The sequence below is a fragment of the Rhincodon typus genome, chromosome 12, assembly GCF_021869965.1.
Source record: "Rhincodon typus isolate 14 chromosome 12, sRhiTyp1.1, whole genome shotgun sequence".
NCBI classification, from domain to species: Eukaryota; Metazoa; Chordata; class Chondrichthyes; order Orectolobiformes; family Rhincodontidae; genus Rhincodon; species Rhincodon typus.
Window position 1 is genome coordinate 46,916,434 of NC_063343.1, and position 21,410 is coordinate 46,937,843.

The 21,410-nt window shown below is 39.5% G+C and overlaps 1 protein-coding gene across 4 annotated transcripts in view; it reads right to left on the minus strand.

Moving 5' to 3' along the window:
• Window positions 1-21,410, minus strand: part of LOC109927338 (rap guanine nucleotide exchange factor 6-like) — a 337,005-nt gene that overhangs the window by 40,497 nt on the left and 275,098 nt on the right. For all 4 annotated transcript variants that reach the window (XM_048603586.1, XM_048603585.1, XM_048603584.1 and 1 more), the window contains 4 exons: window positions 13,338-13,578; window positions 12,398-12,781; window positions 4,781-4,992; window positions 2,788-2,911 (listed from right to left, as the gene is read on the minus strand). In XM_048603586.1, coding sequence (XP_048459543.1) covers window positions 2,788-2,911; window positions 4,781-4,992; window positions 12,398-12,781; window positions 13,338-13,578 — 961 coding nt within the window. The remainder of the gene's footprint in view (window positions 1-2,787; window positions 2,912-4,780; window positions 4,993-12,397; window positions 12,782-13,337; window positions 13,579-21,410) is intronic.

Consider the following 21,410-nt stretch of genomic DNA (forward strand, 5'->3'; position numbering starts at 1 on the left):
ACACAAAATTAAGAGAATGTGACAGATATTCCGTAACCAAACTTCTTTCTTCCTCATGTAGATGCTGCCCGACCTGCTTAATGTTTCTAGCATTTCCTGTTTTTGTCTCAGAACTTTATGGCCAATGTGTTGCATTATCAATGGAATTAGGATAATGTTTAATGCCTTTTAGGATTATTCTCAGATTCATAAACATTTTGGAATATAGCAGATCTTTTTTCTCTTTCAATAGCATGTGCTGATGACATTGTAGTAAGGCATCAGCAGAGACTATTGACTTAATCATACGCTACACTGATTAAATGTCTATTGCAGTCAAAACAATTCTCCTATGTCAGACTTTAATTCCTCACCAGCATCCTGCATTAACATAGATCTCGACTGCCGCTAAGCTAAGTCATCATTTACTCAAAATGCCAGAGTGGAAATGGAGTTTGGAAAGATTCTATGCCTTCAGTCAAGGAAGGAAAGAAAATTGATAAGGAAACAAACACAAGGACACAAAATGAATGAAAATGGCAATGTTCATCTCATTCCATACTTCAGTCACGCATAAATACAGGAAAAGGCACTTTACAGGAGGATTTGGAAACAGCACCTCCGGCTAACAGAAATACCTGGCCTGCATTGCCAGAGTAATTCCACCAACAGGATGGGGAAAAAGATAGCAGAATCAAAGAACAAGGAGTCTACAACCAACTGCTATGTCTTTCTCTAAAGACTCCACACTTGCAGCAGTGCTATAGCTTTGTTAAAAATTTTTGTTAGAAACAACAGACCCATAAATCATATTGATCTATTTAGATTTGATAAACAGTAGTGCAAAGTGGAAGATTCATTTGTTCTGAATTGAGGAAATTTGTTATGCTACTTTGCTGTAAAGTACCAGAACAGAGATTCTCCTATTGTGACATGCTTCATAGTACACATTATTAAGGGGTTGTTTTACCTTCTATTTATCTTGTAGATTCATATTATTCAACTGAACTAAAGTTGCTTACTCCACATTACTTAATCAAAGAATATGAAATAAAGCATAGTAGGATAGAAAATGTTACTGCTCATTTTCCTTTCTACTGTTTAGCTTTGAAATTGGAGGTGCTGTGTCTCAGGCTTTGAATAGCAGGCTCTTAAGAGCACTATTCTGCAGCAATTATTGTTTATTTTCTCTGATCTTACCTGCTGCCTGGCTCTTGAATAAGTTTGCCATTACAAGTAATTTTTTTATTTTCATCAATTAATAAGGAGACTTCACATTTAAAGTCTAAACGCATCAGCCCAAATACTTGAGTTATCAGGTTCAAAGAAGCAACAGCAGGTTGCCTATGCAGGATTAAACAACATAATTCATGCTCAGTGAATTTACTGTCTAACCAGACAAACAATTCACAGGCATTTCCATTGTTGACAGTGAATTTCACCTAATTTACATACTGGAAGGTTCCACTGGTTTCGCTTCCAATTTCCCTAAATAAAGACAGTGACTCTTGCAGGGTTATGGCTCAGAAAATGAGCTAGACTGTGATAGTTTAGGGAAGATGCCATTTTTCTGGGTTGAGTTCAGATAATTAGTGTAGGCCACCAGCCCGATCCAGTTCTCAACTGTGTCCACGTGCTTCCATGAGAAGTGCGCTGTTAACCGTAACCCGAGCTGGATGCTGCACATTCAGTACCACATACTCTTCTCACCAGCAGCTAGATTTTAAACGCAAGCACGTTGTAAACATTGAATTAATGGTTTGTTGGCATCATTGAGCAAAAGAGGGAAAATCTGTGTATTTAACAGGCATTGAACTGACAATTAAGGGTCTGTTGGCAAAGCATAGAGCAGTACAGCGCAGAACCAGACCCTCCAGTCCAACCAGATATCCTAAATTAATCTAGTCCCATTTTCCACCATCTGTCCCATATCTCTCTAAACCCTTCCTATCCATATACCTTTTAAATGTTGTAATTTTATCAGCCTCCACAACTGGCGGCTCATTTCATATACGCACCACCCTGTGTGAAAATGTTGCCCCTTAGGTCCCTTTTAAACCTTTCCCCTCTCACCTTCAACCTATGCCCTCTGGTTTTGGACTCCCCCATCCCAGGGTAAAGACCTTGTCTATCTACCCTATCTGTGCCGCTAATGATTTTATAAACCTCAATAAGGTCACACCTTGGCCTCCAACGCTCCAGGGAAAATAGCCGCAGCCTATTCAGCCTCTCCTTATAGCTCAAACCCTTCAATCTAGCAACTTCCTTGTAAATCTTTTCTGAATCTTTTCAAGTTTCACAACATCCTTCTTATAGCAGGAAGGCCAAAATTGCACACAGTATTCCAAAAGTGGCCTAACCAACGTCCTGTACAGCCACAACACGACTTCCCAACTCCTGTACTCAATGCACTGATTAATAACGGCAAGCATACCAAATGCCTTCTTAATACTTAAACAATACAAAAAATAACTTTAATAGATCCTAACATAGTCTTTAGCTGGTCTGGTTCACATGTGGCTCCAGACCATAGAAATGTGGTTAACTTTTTTCTGCCCTCTGAAATAGCCTAGAAAACCACTCAATTCAAGGACAACTAGGAATAGGTAACAAATAGGTAATAAATAAAAACAAATCACTTTCATGCATTTAAAAGGTTCTGCATGAACTATAGGAATATGTAAACAAAAGGATGGTGTTAAAATTAAATATGCAACAGGAATCATCTTCCAGATTTCAACAGAACATAATTCTCCTAACAAAGACAGTTATGCATTAATGATACCACTTTTCTTGACAATTACTAACCTATTTCTGAACATTACAGCAGGATCCATGTTTACAGAAGTCATACGGACAACATGTCGAATCTCCTTTGCAATCATCCGTAGTTTCTCAAAGTTTGCCAAACCTTCAACTTTGGAATCATTTCCTTATAAAGTAAGAGAGAAAAATTATGTTGTATTCAATGGTAGTGCTCTAAATTTTACTCAGAATACATAAAATACAACAGTTGTCAAAGGTGAGTGCTGTCAGTGTCAAATGCAACAATAGGGATGCATAAGTTAGGTGCATTAGCCGTGGGAAATGCAAGGTTAAAGGGATAGGAGTAGGGGGATGGTCTAGGTGTGATGCTCTTCGGAGGGTTGGTGTGGACTTGTTGGACCAAATGGCCTGTTCTCACATTGTGGAGTTTCTATACAAAAATTCAAATTCATTACATTGCACCACTGTATTCAGGAGACAACATATCAGCTTCAGTCTCTGCTGTTATATTTCCACGGTGATATTTTCTCTCAGGTTTCATGTAAAAATATAGCCAACAAATCAAGAAGCAGTTTCTAAAAACGATGGAAATGTGGTTAGCTGTCACGGGAAAAGGCAATCAAGAAAGTTTATATTATTGACTGCAACTAACAGTAAGAAAAACATACATTTGCCATTGTCTCCAGTTTTAATGCACAAGTATATTTTTAGGGTCCAAGGTCAACACCATTAAAAAAAAGTTAGTAATTCTCATGATTACAGACGCGAATGTCTTAAGTGATGATAGTGCTGGAATCCAGTATCTCAAATATTAAGGAAATGGCAGCCCTTAGAGTCAGCGTTATGAATGTTAAAGAAAGCAGCAATTCTCATAGCCAATGATGTGAATGTGCAATTGATAAAAGTTGCAGATTAATCATATTGGCTACATTGGAAAGAGATTCACAGCTAGAGGAAGTTTTTAACTGGCATTATTGCCACATGTTCCTCATTTTGTTAAAATGTGGGTATACAGAATTCCATACTAAATTTTAATCAATCATCTTAAAATTATGAGCAGTCAATGAACCATCAGCCAAGCCACATCCTGCTCTTAAATAAAAGCGAAATACTGTGGACACTGAAAATCTGAAACAAAGAGAATGCTGGAAAAACTCAGCATGTTGGGCAACATCTCTGGAGAGAGAAACAGAATTAATGTTAAGTCTGGTATAATTCTTCTTCAGAACTTGGTTCTGAAGGACAAAACCAATTCTGATGAACAAAATGTATTTTGAACCAAGTTCTAAAGTTTTTGGATCCACTGTAGTCTGTTCAAGCTCTTTGGAAAATAAATTCACTTAATCTTAATGGACCCAAATGTGAAGTTTCTTTCCAATGGGCCAGAATGGACGTATAGACATGCTGAGTTTGGCCCTTTGGGGGAAAAAAAAAATCAAATTTCGGTCCAGTTAAGTCTGTTCGGATCAAGCAAAGTTTTTTTTTCTAAAGGGCCTGAACACTGTGTCTATCGATCCGTTCGGGTCTACTTCTGAAAAGACCTATTTTTAATGTCTTTTTGGTTTTCAGACATACAGCTAACAAATTGTGATGATCAGATTAACCTTTACCCTATTTAACAATCCAAAATCTATACAGCTGACACAAATAAAAGCCTGCTAAGGGTTACCTACTAAGACTGTCAACTGCTCAGTTTGCTTAAAAATGGAACATATTTAGATGCATGTCACATATTAAAAGGCTATACAACAGATTTAAATGTGCCTGCCCAATGCGCTATTCTTGCAATTGTTCAGTTCATTTACAAAATTACAGAACTATGCCTCGGAGCCTAGTGTTTTCTTCACTGTCTAAAGCAACACATGCCAAAATAAATACTTGACCAGTGGTCTTATTGTTACCCTGAGAATAATGGGAGTTCCAAACAATGACCACCAAGATTGGTGATACGACTGTGAGAATTGAACACTTAATAAGCAGCGACTGTGTTCTCTAAATTATTGCATGAGCAGCTTGTACTTTAAAAATGGAATACCTTCATGCAGGAAAGTGAGGTCTTTTTTGACTACTGGGAACAGTGGAATGATGGGAGGCTGCAGACTCTGGCTACTAAGAACGTTTCTATATTTTGCCATGTTTCTCGAAGGATCAAAGAGATCTTGAAGGTCCCGGAGCAGCTTCTCATACTTGCTTGGCAGTTTTTCCCAAGTGCTTCTCAGGCGTGCAACCGGTGCAAGGTTTAGCCCACTGAAACAGATAAAGCTTTCAATGGCATACTTGTAATGCTTATATCTGACGATAATCACATTTTGTGCATACAGTAAATTCCAATAAAGGTATATTTAAGATTGATTATACTGCTGAAAGATTTTGACTTAATTTTATTACACAGTATTTACAACAGAGACAGATCTTTGGCTAAGTGTGGTCATGGGGTGTTTCCCTTGCACTTAAACCCTTCTTCATTTAACCCCTTCAATTCATTCTTCTACTCCTTTCTTCCTCGTGTTTGTCTAGATTTCCTTTAAATGCATCCTGTTAATCACTCTAACTATGCCCAGTGGTAGAGAATTCCAGATTCTATTCAAATTCTGAATAAAGAAGTTTCTTCTGAAATCCAATGGATCGCTCAGTAAAGGCCTTACATATATGTCTTCTCGTCTCTCATAGGACTTACACATCTTAGCAACAAGCAAAAAGATCTTCTGTGTTCACACTAATAAATCCTTTCATCGTTTTAAAAGTCCCAATCAGTCACCCTCCAAAATTAGTGCTCTCCAGTGCCTCTATATTATTATTATATTATGGAGGCCAATATTACTGTCAGCATTTAAGTGTATCAAATTTTGGTTAGACTACAAGCTTAAATTAACCTCTCAGCTTTTCAATCTATCCTTACAGAAATAACCCCCAGTACCTTGTTATATTTTGTTGGCCTTATTAACCTAATCTTAAGAACTTGTGAATACGTACCCCAGATCCCTCTGCAGGGATCCCTTTAATTAGACATTCATTTTCTGAGGAGTATGTGCCTCCTTAACTTTCCTACCAAGATGCCAATCACATACCTATCTATGCTGAATTTTATTTGCTCCTTTTGAAAGTTTAGTATCATTCTTAAATTTTTACTGTTTTTCTTTGTATTAATTGCACCCTCCAATCTAGAAGTGTCTACATATATTGAATCTACACTTCAGATTCCAGAGTTCAAATTGAAATCATTTATGTAAATAAAGAACAGTAGCCCTAACATCAAACTTTGAGGAACAGCACTTTCTATCTTTTGCCAGTCTGTGTAACAATGACATTATGGTACTCTTAACACTAGTCTCAATCTAGATATTTGTTAATCAGTCATTGTTGAACTTGATTATTGCTATTCGGAGTATCATTTGCAGACCTTTAGTTGTCCTGATTTGTCTGGCTTGCTGGGCCTTGACAGAAGGGAGTAAGGAGTTAACAGGAGTTATCAGAATGCACTGGCCATCTGATCAGGTAAGAAGGTAGGTAGCCTTCCCTCAAGGCAAAGTGGTTACTAAAGAATTTTGGTGAATCAGTTGAGTTTTTACTTCTACCTCCAGACTTCTCTATTTCTGGACTCAACAAAACTTGAGCTCATAAGAATTTCTGCTGCCCATGTCTTCACTTACACAAAGACATGTTCATCAATTACACCAGCCTACACTTACTCAACTTTAAAATTCTCATAATTATTGAAACATTCCACGGTCTAATCTCTGCAACCCTGTTCGGCTCTCAAACCTAGAAAATGTCAGCACTCCTCCAGCTCTGACATCTTGCACATATTTGTTGCTAGTCAGTCCACAATTGCCAGCAGTGCCTTCAGTTGCCTGGATAATAAACTCTGAAAATTCATCCCTGGACCTCCACACCTCAGTCTTTCTCTTAGCTCCTCTAAAATGCTCCTCAAAATATACACATTAGATCAAACCTCATGTCTTGATATCCACTTACATAAGCCACTGTTATTTTCTGTTTAATAATACTTGACTTGCTACGTTAAAGATGTAAGTTCAATAAAAGCAAAATATTGTGAATGCTGAAAATCTGAGACAAATACAAAAGAATGCTGATGAAGGTCAGTAGATCTGGCAGCATCCATGGAGTTTAAATCATAGTTAATGTTTTGAGTCTGGTATGATTCTTCTTTAGAATTTCTCTCTTCAAGATGCTGCCAGATGCAATTTCTAGTTGTTGTGGTAACAAGTAAATATCAACATGGTCGCTTATTCAAAAAACACTTTTTTTTTTTTACAGATTTCTTTTGAGTTCAATTTTTCATTAGGGGATTCAAACTCATGTTCTTTGGATTATTTACTCAATAACATAAATTAGTCATCTGTTCTATGGTTTTGCTTCAACAACAAAGTTACACAGAATAGGAAACAAATACTTCTCCAAAATGACTGTTTCTTTGTTACACATAGAGATTGCCAACGTATTTTTAAATGCAAGAAGAGAGTTTACTGCTAGTATGGCAGAAGAGGAATAGTCACTACTTATAAGTATCTATAAACCTTAACTCAGGTCTCAATCCTAATAAAGTAACAAAGAATTACTGTTAAGAGTTCATTATTTATGATTTGCACCAAGACTAACAGAGAGACGTAAATAAATGCTGCTTACACATTTTACTTCACCATTAAAACAGAAATAATTGGCAGCTGATAAGCTAGTTATAAACATTAATAGCTGTAATTTATGTGACAAAATCTTTATAATACCAGCTCAGAAATGGGAATTTATGAAACAAAGCACATTCAACAGTACAATATATGTTGTTATAGCATACTAGAGCTAAAAAAACCTTTGCTATCCCTAATGAAGCTTAATTTCTTTGACACTAACATTTCCTGCAGTTCCATCAGAAAGAAACTAATTTTTCCTAAATGAAGACATCACAGTTAAGCTCAATCATGCTTTTCCTAGTACTCTCACACTGGTCCAGATAATGCAGTTGGCAAACAACAGCTCTTTACATATATGCTTGCCCACAGCAGTGATTGAACTACTCAAAAGCAGAAAGCGAGTGAGAATTTGGCCCCAAAACTCCTCAAATAGCTCAAGAAAATTTAATCATGGGTAACCAGAGAAAAGTTCTTTCTGTAAATGGAATGGACAGAAGTAAGGAGACACTCCTTCAATCAGAGGGTGATGTGGTTGGTTGACTCGCCGAGCTGGTTCGTTGTTCTGCAGACGTTTCATTACCCTGCTGGGTATTCTAAAATCTTAGAAACAGAAGGTGACTCTGCACTTGCATTTGCTCTTAACTGGCATCGGTGGCTTCTGCATTAGTGAGGTCCGGTGAGGACTCAATGGTGTGCGTGTCAGCGGAGATGAGGTGGCGCCGAAGAGTGGCAACTTTTGTTCCAGCAGTGACAGTGCAGGAGATTTACACCTGGCCATCAGTACCATGGCTGAGCACTTAACAAGAAGGACTATACAATCAAACACTTTTATTTTTCTGCCTTCAAATTCTGTGTTTTAGTTTTTTCGTGTTTTAAGATGGCACTGGAGAGTGGCAACACTATACAACACTTTTCATTGTAACAAAATACAGCTGACAATAAATAAATAAATCAAATGTAATCCTGTGATGGAAGGAGCTGTAAGAAAGCTGCTGGGCCATGAGGTTGGAGAAGGCAATGTTGTTAAGAGGAGAGAACAGCAGCAAAGTGGTTTGGGGGCTGAAAAGAAGCTACAATATAAAAAGGAGGGGGGGTGGAAAAAGGTGAGGGGTGACAAAAAGGTGGTCTGGAAAGACAGAATGCAAGGATTGGAGAGGGTGCAAAAGGTGAGAGGACAGTGTGTTTGCAAAGATAAAGCCAAGGGGGCCTGCAATGCAGGGAGGGAAAATTCAAGAATCCTCACCAAGGGTAGGGGAGAAAGAGCCCTAAAAGGTCTCTGTACAGCCTGAAGGAAACTTCTGAGAGCCATATCAAGGATGGGCACGTGGGTGGGAGGGTCCCAACAAAGGAATGAGACCAGCCACAAAGATCCTGAGGTGTACTGACAAACGAAATGGGAGAGGATGTTTCCTCTGATGGAAAAGTATGCAACTGGTGGGGGGTCTCTGCTGACAAATATAGGCTTGCTCATTTAAAGCAGAATTCGTTCCCACATGATGAGCGAGAGAAAACTGATCAGGCACTAATTGGCCAGGTTGGATTTGTCCTCCTTTTGTGTGCAGGACATACCTGAGTAATTTTCCACATTATAGGGTAGATGCCAGGGTTGTAGTTGTATTGGAACAGCTTGACTTGGGGCATAGCAAGTTCTGGAGCACGTCTTTTGCGCTACTGCTCCATCTATCCGAGCCTACAACCTTTGTAGTATCCAGTGCCTCCAACTGTTTCTCAATATCATGTATAGAGAATTGTCTAGAGATTATTAGATGTGATACTGGGGATCTACGGAGGACTTCAAGATGGAGCATCCACTTGGTATTTCTGGGTGAAGGTTGTTGAAAATATTCCAGCCTTACCTTTGGCAATTATGTGCTGGACTCTCCCATCATTGAGGATGGGGATATATGTGAAGCTTCCTCCTCCAATGAATTGTTTAGTTGTTCACTACCATTCATGATTCGATGCAGTAGGACTGCAGAACTTAAGAGCTAATCCACTGGCTGTGGAATTGGTTAGCTCTGTCTGTCAGTAGCTACTTATACTATCTGGCATGCAAACAGTTCTGTTTCATAGCTTCACTAGGTTGACATCTTATGTCTAATGCTGCTCCTAACACACCCTCGTGCAATCTTCACTCAATCCATATTGGTCTCCTGAATTGATGGTAATGGTAGAGTGGGAGAAATGCCAGGCTGTGAGGTTGCAAGTTATGCTGGAGTACAATTCAGCTTCTGCTAATGGGCCACAGCGCCTCATGAATGTCCAGCTTTGAATTGCTATATCTATTCAAACATTGTCTCACTTAGCACAGTGACAGTGCTACACAATGCAATGTAAGGTATCCTCGATGTGAAGCTAATAGAGTAAGGTGGAGTGAGGCTGGGGGTGGGGGGTGGGTGTCTCTGCATGGATATGCGGTGATGCACATGGTTATCAGGAGGTTTCCTTGCCCACAATATGTCATGGTGTCCAGGTTGATGTTGACGACTCACATGGCAACGTCTTCCTAACCTATTGTGCAGCCAACTCTATTGGTACTGTCCTGCTCATGCAACAGGATATACTCAGGGGCAGTGATAGTTGTGCATGGGACATTGTCTGTAAGGTATGATTCCATTTCAATCTGTTTCAAACATTTTCTTAGAACAAGATTTTAGACCTGGTAGGGTGCAATGGGACATAGTAAAATGCTCTTCTTGCTAAGAATGATAATAACATGACCGAATTTCACATATAGTTTGAGGATGAGAAACGTGGTTCTATAACTGGAGCCTTACTCTTGTAATTATCTTTATGTAAGGTGACAAAAACAGACTTGACTGAAGTAGAATGAGAAAATAAGACTGTGAAAACTAAGACTGTAGAACAACTAAGCAGTGAACATTTAAAAGAGATATTTCATTACGCCCAACAAAGAACATTGAGAAGAAAGAATCTATCCATGGGAAGTTAATGATTAAAAGAAAAGCTGTGGTAGGCCAGAAGATTCAAAAACTTCTGGAAACTAAAGGAGAAATTGGTGTATGAGGAAAGAAAACAGCTGGCAGTATACAAACATTAAAAGCTTCTACAAGGAAAAAAAGGAGAAGCTAAAGTGAACACTGATTTCTAAGAGGATGAGACTAGGGAATTAATAACTGGGTAGGGAAATAGCAGAGACTTTGAACAAGTATTCTGCATCTACCTTCACAGCAGAAAGTATAAAACTAATTCCAAGAATAGTAGAAAAACATGGGGCAAGGATGGAGATTGAAAAACTAACAGTCAGTAGAGAATAAATACTAGGGAAACTAATGAGACAATAGGCTAACAGGGCTTTAAAAGAAGTGTCTGCAGAGGTAGTGGATGTATTGTTTGTAATCTCCCAAAATTCCCTAAATTTGAGAAAAGTCCCAATGGATTGGAAAACTGCAAATGTGTCATCTCTATTCAAGAAATGAGGAAGACCAAAAGCAGGAAACCGTAGGCCAGTTAGCCTAACAGAAGATTGTTTTTTCTTAATAAATTAATCACAATTTCTCTTTCACAAAATCATGCCAACTTTGCCCATTCGTGTTATGATTTTCATCATCCTCCTTAATAAAGGATTCTAGCAATTTTTATATGCTAGATATTAGGATAACCGGCCTACAGTTTCCTGTTTCTTTCCTTTCTTGAATAAGGATGTTATGAAAAGCATTAAGAAAAGGTATTATTAAATCATGAGCTATTTTCCAATTGGCTGTGACCCTTCCAGAATCTAAGGAATTTTGGAAGAATATATCCAATCCAGCTATTATCTCTGCAGCAACTTTCTCTAGGATTCAACGATAAAGTCTGAGTTATCAGGTACTTGTCAGCATTTAGGTCTAATATTTTTCTTAGCACCTTTTCCCTAGTTATTGATGATTTCATTTAAGTTCCTTCCTTCCATTTATCTCTTGATTTACAAGGATCTTTGCAAAGTTTTCTAAGTTCTGTACAGTGAAGACAGATATTAAATTCCTGTTCAATACATTTGTCATTTCCTTTCCAACTTTACCCTAAATAACAACTTAATCAAAATCTTCCGGCATCAATTTCCCAGACTCACTCTCTAGAGGACCAACGCTAGTTTTAACTATACTTTTCCTGTTAAATACTTCTTGAATTTTTTACTATCTCCTTTTATATTACTAGCCAGCTGTCTCTCATTCTGTCTCACTTTTTTATTTGAGTTATTCTTTGCTGCTTATCAAAAACTCATGCATCTTCTGACCTAACATGTAATCCTGCAGATATGTACAGCTTTTCTTTCAGTTTGATACTATTGTCAACTTATTTAGCCATGGATGAAGCATCCTTCTCAAACAGCCCTTCTTTCTTCCCTGTTGCTGCAGTTTAAGTAGTCTAACACCTTTAACCTCAAGTTTCACTCGACTAAATGTATGGATGAAGTCCCTGGTAAGGGTCCAAATCACAATAAATTAGAAGTATAATCCCACTTGCTAGCTGTTATGAATGCATGTCACAACATTAAACTACTCACAATTCAACAAAATAATTGTACTAAATTGACAACTGAAAAGGCTGCAAATGGGCTGTGTGGTGATCAAATATCACACCATTTGAGTAGGAGGTTGTTTAAGAAGATTATTAAGATTCGTTGCTAAGGGGAAGTTGAGAGCCTTAGTCTATCAGACGCAGAGAGTTTTGGAATCTACTGCTTCTTGCTCACTAATAACATTGTCACATTAAAATATAAAATAGACAATAAGTTTATTTTATGAGTTTATGAACCACGTAATTTAAAATGGAAATTTTCTTTTAAGATTAATCTCATTAGTTCCAGCATAAAAAAAGCTTTTGGTTTACTGAATTCACTGAAAGACTACATTGAAAGAGAAAATGGCCCATCCTGTGCAACACTACATTTTGGCTAATTCAGTTAACATTTCACATAATAGGATACTTTAGGCTGACAAATGACAGTGCCAAATAATACCAGATTAGCCATTAAACCAACAAACGCACTCAGTTCATACCTGATGATTGCAAACATGGAATTGAAGTTCTTGCATTCTCTGCAGTGTAGGGCAATTTTGATGAAATGTTTAATTATCTTCACCCTTTTCCACTGAACAGTTTCCTTCAAAATCTCAGTGGCAACCCAGAATGTTTCCTGATTGATAATATCCTCAAATTGCTTGAGATGTACATTTCCTGTTTTTGACTCTCTTTTGAACAGGTCATCTATATATTCAGTTGGTTCAATGTTACGGAACAATTCAAAGTCACGCATTGACAGCTGAGTTGCTACCTCAATGGTGCTGAGTTGCAGCAGACATATTTGGCTTTCCCTTAATAATTCCTGCGCATCTTCATCTGAGCAAAGAGTTTCTGTTTCCATATTATTCTTCAGATAGTATCTGAGCAATGAGATAAATGTAAGTTATATTGCTTTGAAACACACAGACATTTTACAGCACTTGTTCAACATAATCTCATATAGCTTTCAAATCAGAATCTGTTTCCAAATGTGCATATCACCTTCTTTCTTTCTTCTCCATCATCCCTTAATTCTAGGTGCTCTTTGCCAACTCAATTTTGAAAGTTTCCACAGGCATTGGTCAACTGCCTGGAAATGGCTATTCCTCATTATATTTTTGGTTACGAGATTTTCTAGATTATAAAATGAGACTGTTCCACAAATATAAAATAATGCTTGAAGCCAGAAGTCCCAGAAGTGATTAAAACACTTAGAATATTATAGATCTAAATTTCTATAAATAATACAATAAAATCTGCATGGATACAAAATAACATTTGGATTCTAGTATGTTCCACAGTAGAGATCAAAATACTTAGAAAGTTATCACTCTTGGAGTGAATGTACAAATTTGTCTTGCAAAATCTTGCACAAAATAATCAGAAGATTAAAGAAAAAAAAACTGTTTAGCATGTAACAGACTATGCATTTCTGACCTGCCATTCAGCTGGATTCGATCAGCAAGTTTAGATAATTGATCAGGCAGTCTCCTTTGCTTGATGACACCTTCAGGGCTTATAGAAACCTCACAGAGTGAGTAAGTTTCAGGTGGTGCAGCCAGTCCAAATTCATGGACAGAATGGGCAACAACTTCTTTTGCAGTCGTATCTTTGCTGATGATGATGTAACAACTTTGCTGATCGGCTTTAAAGACTCGGATGACTTGATCTGGTATGTCTGTTAATGAAAAAGTCAATTACAAATATATATCCACAATCTGCACTGTCTTGCCAATATCTCAAGTCAAACATTTGCCTTGTACAGAATACATTCTCTCCAAACAAATAAATACACCCGAGAGCTCACCTATTGAATGACAAAACAATGGGCGAGATCCTGGCTTTTCCAGCAAAACATTCACTGTGTTATTCTGCACACTTACTTAAACAGAACAACAGTCAAAACTGTTTTTGGAATACAAATAACAAAACTAACATGGATTCATTCATTGGTGGGTCAGCATTACTCAGGGAACAATCAAATCGGTTTTAAAAATGTCACCAGAGTGAAAATGAGGAAGACCATGTATTAGAAACTACCACAAGCTGTGTAACAGTTTTACATAATAAAAACAGAAAATGCTGGAGAAACTTTGCATATCTGGCAGCATCTCTGGTGATAGAAGTAGTTGATGTTTTAAGTCCGATATGACACTTTTTCAGAACTGAAATGTTCCAAAGAAAAAGCAATATCGAACTTGAAATGTTAACTCGGTTTCTCTCTCCACACATGATGCCATGCCTGCTGAGTTTTTCTAGCATTTTCTCTCATCATTATTTCAGATTTCTAGCATCTGCAATATTTTGCTTTCATTTAACAACTTTACACTGCTTTTAACATGTAAAATATAAATTTCAAGAATTATCAATACAAAGAATAATCAATGATGATTCTGTAGAAGGTCTAGTGAATCAAACTAATCTGTAGAGTATGGCAAGTTAACAGATCTTGTTTCAGTTGGCAGCAGGGATGGGGGTGGAATGGGCGAGAACAGCTAGAAGCAAGAGAGAGAAGAAAGATACTGTCCAGAATTCCCATCTACACCTAACAGCCAGCAAACCCTGCTTGAAACACAATAGGTGAGGAAAGGGTTTGCCTTCATTATATGTTACCTGTTGGTGCCCCTCAGTCGTGTAAACACATGAAGCAAGTTAATTTGAATGAGATAGTACAGAGCTATCACCATCCACAAAATCATTCACCAGCTTTGCTTGCTATGTACAGGTGTGCAAAGGTACAGACAAAAAAAGCAAAGATAGGAGAAAGCACAAATCACTAACAAATTTGTTCAAAATGTTGATGTTTCTAACTATCTGCATGGTGTAATAGATACATCAAATGACATGTGATGGTACTCTTAATTGTCCACTCTGAACTATAACTTTTCAAAGTAAGCAAATAGTATAAGATGGTTTAAAACAAGAGAGAAATGAATCCAATGACTTACTTGGGTAAATGATATCAATCTAAGCTACTGTCAGACCTTGCCGGGGTAGCACAGGAAATCAAGCCTCATTATTCCCAGAGTTGCAAAAAAGAAATATTTCTTAAAAAGTACACAAAAAAAAATGGTGTTATGGATGGAGGGAGAAAACTGAGAAGGCAGTTCAACGGTCCCTGTAGCGATGTTTCAATAAGACTGATAAAGGAGGTAAAAGCACATGGGAACCAAAGTAACTTGACAAGTTGGATCCAAAGTTGGCTCAGAGGTAGGAGACAGAGAGTGATAGTATAAGGCTGCTTGTGTGACAGGAGAACAGTGTTCAGTGGTGTGCTACAGGAATGTGTGCTGGGTCCCTTACTGTTAGTCATATTAGATATAAACAATAAACATAAGACAGTGGGTGTGGATGATAAACAAGTTTGCAAACGACACGAAGACTGGCCAGGCTGTTGATAGTGAGGAAGGAGGTCTTAGGTTAGCAGAAAATATTGGCATTTTGTGCAGATTAGTGACAGATGGAACTTCATCCTGACAAGTGAGAGTGATGTACTTTGGGAAAAGTAACAAGAAAAGAGAACAAAATGAATGGCAGGTAACAAGGAAATTCAGAGGAACAGAGGTGCTTGTCCACAGATTCCTGAGGAAAGTTTTGTTGGTGTCGCATTCAAAGCGCAGGATGAGACCAAGCGGAGACTCAGACTGTTTTGTAGAGCATCTGTGCTCTGCACACGACAAACTACATGAACCATTTAACTCCCCCTCCCACTCCCTGGGTGACATGTCCATCCTGGGCCTCCTCCAGTGTCACAATGATGTCACCCGCAAACTGGAGGAGCAGCACCTCATATTCCACCTCAGGAGCCTACAGCCCAGTGGCCTAAACATGGATTTCACCAGTTTTAAAATCTCCCCAACCCCAGCCTCATCCCATGGGAAACCCTCCCTCCCATCCCCGCCTTCTTGACCTGACACAACCTGTCCATCTTCTCTCCCACCTATCTGCCTCTCCCACCTCACTCACCAATCCCCACCACTCCCTACCTGCACTCACCTATCACCATCCCACCTACTTTCCCCAGCCCCACCCCTTCTCTCTATATTTATTTTTTTATATAGTGGGGCAGCATGGTGACACAGGGGGTTAGCACTGCTGCCTCACAGCGCCAGGGATTGGGTTCGATTCCACCCTCAGGCGACTGTGTGGAGTTTGCACATTCTCCCCATGTGGTTTCTCCCACAGTCCAAAGATGTGCAAGTAAGGTGAATTGGCCATGCTAAATAGCCCATAGTGTTCAGGGATGTATAGGCTAGGTGGGTTTATAGAGGGATAGGTCTGGGTGGGATGCTCCGAGGTTCGGTGTGGACTTGTTGGACCAAAGGGCCTATTTCCATACTGTAGGGATTCTATAAAAAAAAAAAATTTCTTGAGCTCCTTTCCCCCTCCCCATTTCTGAAGAAGGGTCCCAACCTGAAACGTCAACTTTCCTGCTCCTCTGATGCTGCCTGGCCTGCTGTGTTCCTCCAGCTCCACACTGTGTTATCTATAAGTAAACAGATATGCTCTTTACACTATAAATAAGGAGGTTGGAGACAGATTATAGGTTGAGTGAGTGGGCAAAATTCTTTCAGATGGAAGTATAATGTGGGAAAATGAATAGTTGTTTAATTTGGCAGGGAGAATGAAAAGCAGAGTACTGAATGGAAAATAATTGAGGAATTCCAAGGTGCAGAAGGGTTTAGGTGTCCTAGTACATAAATGACAAGAAATTAGTATCCAGGTAAGTGTACAGCATGTAGCCAAAAAGATTAATGATGTGCTATTCTTTATTAGAAGAAGAATTGGACAGAAAGGTAAGCATGTTACGTTTCCAATACACAGGGCATTGGTGAGACCTGACATCAAATGCTGTGTGCAGTTTGATCTCCTTATTTAAGGAAGGATGTGAATGCATTGAAAGTAGTTCAGAGGTGGTTTATTGGACTAATAGCTGGATTTCATGTTTTCTTTTAATGAGAATAGGTTGGACAGGCTGGGCTTGTTTTCACTGGAGTTTAGATGAGTGAGGGGTGACTCAACTGAAGTAGGTAAGATCCTGCATGGTCTTGACAAGATGTACACGCAAAGGATTTTTTTTTTCTTGTGCAGAAGTCCAGAAGGGGGCATCATTTTAAAATGAGGGGTGATCAATTTAATAGAAAGATGACGAGAATTTTCTTCCCGAGGGTTTCGTGACTTTGAAACTCTGCCTGTGAAGATAGTGGGAAGTGAAATCGCCAAACATTTTTAAGGCAGAGCAAGATAGGTTCTTGTTAGGCAACAGAGTCGAAGGTTATTCGGATAAATGGGAATGTAGAATTCAGCCATGATTTTATTGAATGGGGGAGCAGACGTGAGGAGTCAGATGATCTATTTCTTCTCCTATTTCACATGTTCCATATGTTCGTACAGCAGATAATCTCTGGTTTGATTCTCAACCAGTTGATCTCAGGCACCAGTTCAGGGCACTGTGATAATTGTCTGTCATACTTAAACTAGAGATGAATAAAAGGAAATGAAACAGGCTGCTAAAAAGTGTGGATATTGAGAGGATATTGGTTGAGGAAAGGTTTGGATTCAGCTGCAATGGTTGAATGGTTTGCTGATGTTTACAGTTGCACTCGGAGGTAACAGGGGATTTCCAGAAACTAAAAAAGAGTCTTTAAGAGGCAGGAGAGACATGTTAATAATGTATATCACAATGAACCAACTACTTTATTACTTGATAAGCATAATTTATAATGATGCCCATTACAAGCTATATTAAACTGAACTCTAGTAAAATGGTAATAACTGAAATTTCTCCAAGTGGCCTATGGTCTTCAGAACATACAGCAAGCTCTGGAAAATTTGAGGCTGATTGACTTGTAACCTCAAGGCAACAGTAAATTCCAATCTTCCAATAATTTATTTCTTGTCTTTGACAGTGATGAAAAAACTAAGAAACATGAGTTTTGCATGAATGTCAATTATTTTGATGGAGAAGCAGTACAGCTCTGTCTGAATGTTGCCAAAGATAGCCGGCTGACTGTTGATGCTCTACCAACTGTATGCAATTCAGAATGCAGTTGTTGCCTTGAACTGCACTGTAATATTCAAGCAGTTACTCAAGACTGAAATATGATTTTGATAACTGGATATCTTAGTGTATTTTACATTAAATGCTAACTATTCACAAGAACGTGCATAATTACATGGGCTGCACTACTCAAACCCCAAGAAAATACTTCAAGGATACAAATGACTAATTTTCAAGTTGCAATTTCTTATTTGATGTTTTTAATGCCTTCATCCGTAATCCTCACCGAGTATAGGAATAGTTTTAATCCATATGCACATTTGGACTTTTTTGTAAAATAAATCAAGGATTGAATATTGTAAATAAAACAAAGAACTGCAGATGCTGGAAATCTGAAACAAAAATGTAAATTGTTGGAGAAGTTTAGCAAGTCTGGCAGTATCTATGGAGAGAAAACAGAGGTAATGTTTCAAATCCTGTGACTGTTCTTTAGAACTTGAATCAGCCAGGAAAATGTGGCATTTATGTGGATGACTTCGGAGTGGAGATGGAACAGAATGAGCAGACAGATTGTGAAGAAGCCCAAAGAGACAGAGAGAAAAAAGTAACAGGCAGGCAAAGGGATTGCTGATAGCAAACATGGAAAGGGGAGAAGCTGGCTGGTGAAAATGGAAACTATGAATACCTAAAATAGGTTGGCCAAAGTGAAAGCAACCCATTTTGTTACAGGTCCTGGTGTTGTGAGGCTACATAATAGACAAGGAATGGGGTGTTCATGCTCTAAAATTGTTAAACCTGAAGGCTGTACACTCGCCGAGGTGGAGGCTAGGTACTATTTCTCCAGTTTGTGCTCAGCTTCACTGCAGCACTGCACAGGTCAGAGAGAAATATTGGCATGGGAACATGGTGGTGTGTCAAAGTGCCAGACAACTGGAAACTAGGGTATTCCTCGAAGCCTAGATAGAGGGAGTGACAGTAAGTCTTCTGAACTGAGCTACAGATGCCTGCCTGCTGGGTGAGTGAGCAGACCTGGGACAGAAACTGTCAACAAAGGCAACCTCCTGTAAGACTACTTTCAAGATGGTGGAGCGGATGTTCTGAGGCTGAGCACAGTCTGAGCATGTGTGAGAGAATATCAGAGAGAGAGAAAAATGGAATAGGGTAAAGTGAAAAAGAGAGTGTGGGTATATGGGATACAGTAAAAGACCTGGCAAGGGAGTATCTGTGGGAGGTATTGACAGAACCAGCACAGAGAGAGTGACAGAGTGAGAGCGACAGTGAGTCTGTGTCTGTGTGTGAGAAACAGGGAGACAGAGGTGAGCAGGGAGGGAGAATGTGTGTACAGGGGGAGGAGAGACCTGATCACACACCTGCCCTTCCTCCCCAAAGTCCTTTCAAAACTGGCCGGAAGAGGATAAACATTTAGGCTGAAAGGCAACCTTTCAACTCCCATTTTCGTATGAATTTTGTTGAGGCCAGCTCAGAATGTGTACATCAGAAGCACACAAAAGGTCAATGTCATTACTAAATTCAACTCTGTAGTTCAGTTCCAATCCCTTCCCTGATGTTTAGAAATTGGGCTTAGAACTTGTCTAGCTGAAACTTTATCTTTCACTAGCTTGGCCTCTTAAGTCAGGTAATTTAAAAAATGTATTAGATTTGCTGTGTGACATTATTTTTAATGGCTATTTTTATTAATTACTTTAATTACTATTATTTTAAAAGATCAATTTATTGCTTTGGAATTGTTAATTTTGAAATTCATGCTTACTGTTCTGATAAACCTCATCTTCTGAAATTTGTCCCCACCACTCCTACGAGAAAAAATGTAATGTGGCCTCCGATAAGATACGATAAGACTGTCCAGGTACAAGTTCCAAAAGAAACATTCAAAATGATCTTCACTGCCAGACAAATTTAAGAAAACGTCAGGAGCAACACCAGTAACTCTTCATTACACTTACCCGACCTGACCTGACCTGACTTGAACCAGTAAATTGTGAGGCTTTGTTTACTGCATTTGGAAGATTTGGATGTCGAAGAAATTACATCGTAATCCTACATATGCTTCATGATGAAATGACTCAAATTGTGTTGAATTGAAGAGCTGAAGCAGACACTTCAAAATCTGTGCTGGGATCAGCACCTCATCAACAATCAACAACCATTTGGTGTCAGAATTAAAAGCCAGCTGAATGGAAAACTCTAACTTCAGTCACCTCCATGCCAAAACCAAAGTGATCACCAAATACATGCATTATACACAGTTAAAAACCAAAAGAACTGCGGATGCTGTAAATCAGGAACAAAAACAAAGTTGCTGGAAAAGCTCAGCAGGTCCGGCAGCACCTGTGAAGGAGAAAACAGAGTTAACGTTTCGGGTCTGGTGACCCTTCCTCAGAGCTGATGGTGGCTGGGAAAACATCAGTTTATATGCAGAAAATAGGGAGGTGGGTGGGGTAGGGAATAAACGATAAGATAGAGCCCAAAGAGACAGAAAGACAGTTGAACAGACAAAAAAAAAGAGTTGCTAACGATCAGGCTGGGAGGGTGAGTAGTTGTTAATGGGGACTGTTAGTGACTAACAACAGGGGGGGTGTACTGGCAGGCTATGTGGTAACAAGGCCTGGTGTGTGGGGTGGGGGGCTGGGACATGGGAGAGTTTAGGCCGTAAAATTATTGAACTCAATATTGAGTCTGGAGGGCTGTAGGGTCCCCAAGCGGAAAATGAGGTGTTGTTCCTCCAGCTTGCGTTGGGCTTCACTGGAACACTGTAGCAAGCCGGAGGCAGAGATGTTGGCAAGAGAGCAGGGTGGTGCATTGAAGTAGCAGGCAACAGGTAGTTCAGGGTCTTTTTTGCGAGCAGTTGCCAAGCCTACGCTTCGTTTCCCCAATGCGGAGGAGACCACATTGTGAGCAGCGAATGCATTAGACTAGATTCTGGGAAGTGCAGGTGAAGTGTTGCTTCACCTGGAAGGTATGTTTGGGCCCTTGGATAGTGGGGAGGGAGGAGGTAAATGGGCAGGTGTTGCACCTTCGCCGGTTACAGGGTAAGGTGCCGCAGGGCTGTGGGAAGGTGCTGGGGGTGAAGGAAGTGTGGACCAGGGTGTCCCGGAGGGAACGGTCCCTGCGGAAGGCGGACAAGGGAGGGGAGGGGAGGGGAGGGGAATGTGTGTCTGGTGGTGGCATCTTGCTAGAGAAGGCGGAAATGGCGTCTGATGATCTCCTGGATGTGGATGCTGGTGGGATGGTAGGTGAGGATAAGGGGAACCCTATCGCTGTTGCGGGAAGGAAGAGAAGGGGTGAGGGCAGAAATGCGGGAGATGGGTCGGACCCGATTGAGGGCCCTGTCGACAACGGAGCTGGGGAATCCTCCGTTGAGGAAGAATGTGGACATTTCGAAGGCTCCCTTGTCGAAGTTAGCCTCATCTGAACATATGCGACGGAGACGGAGGAACTGACAAAATGGGATGGAGTCTTTACAGGAAGTGGGGTGTGAGGATGTATAG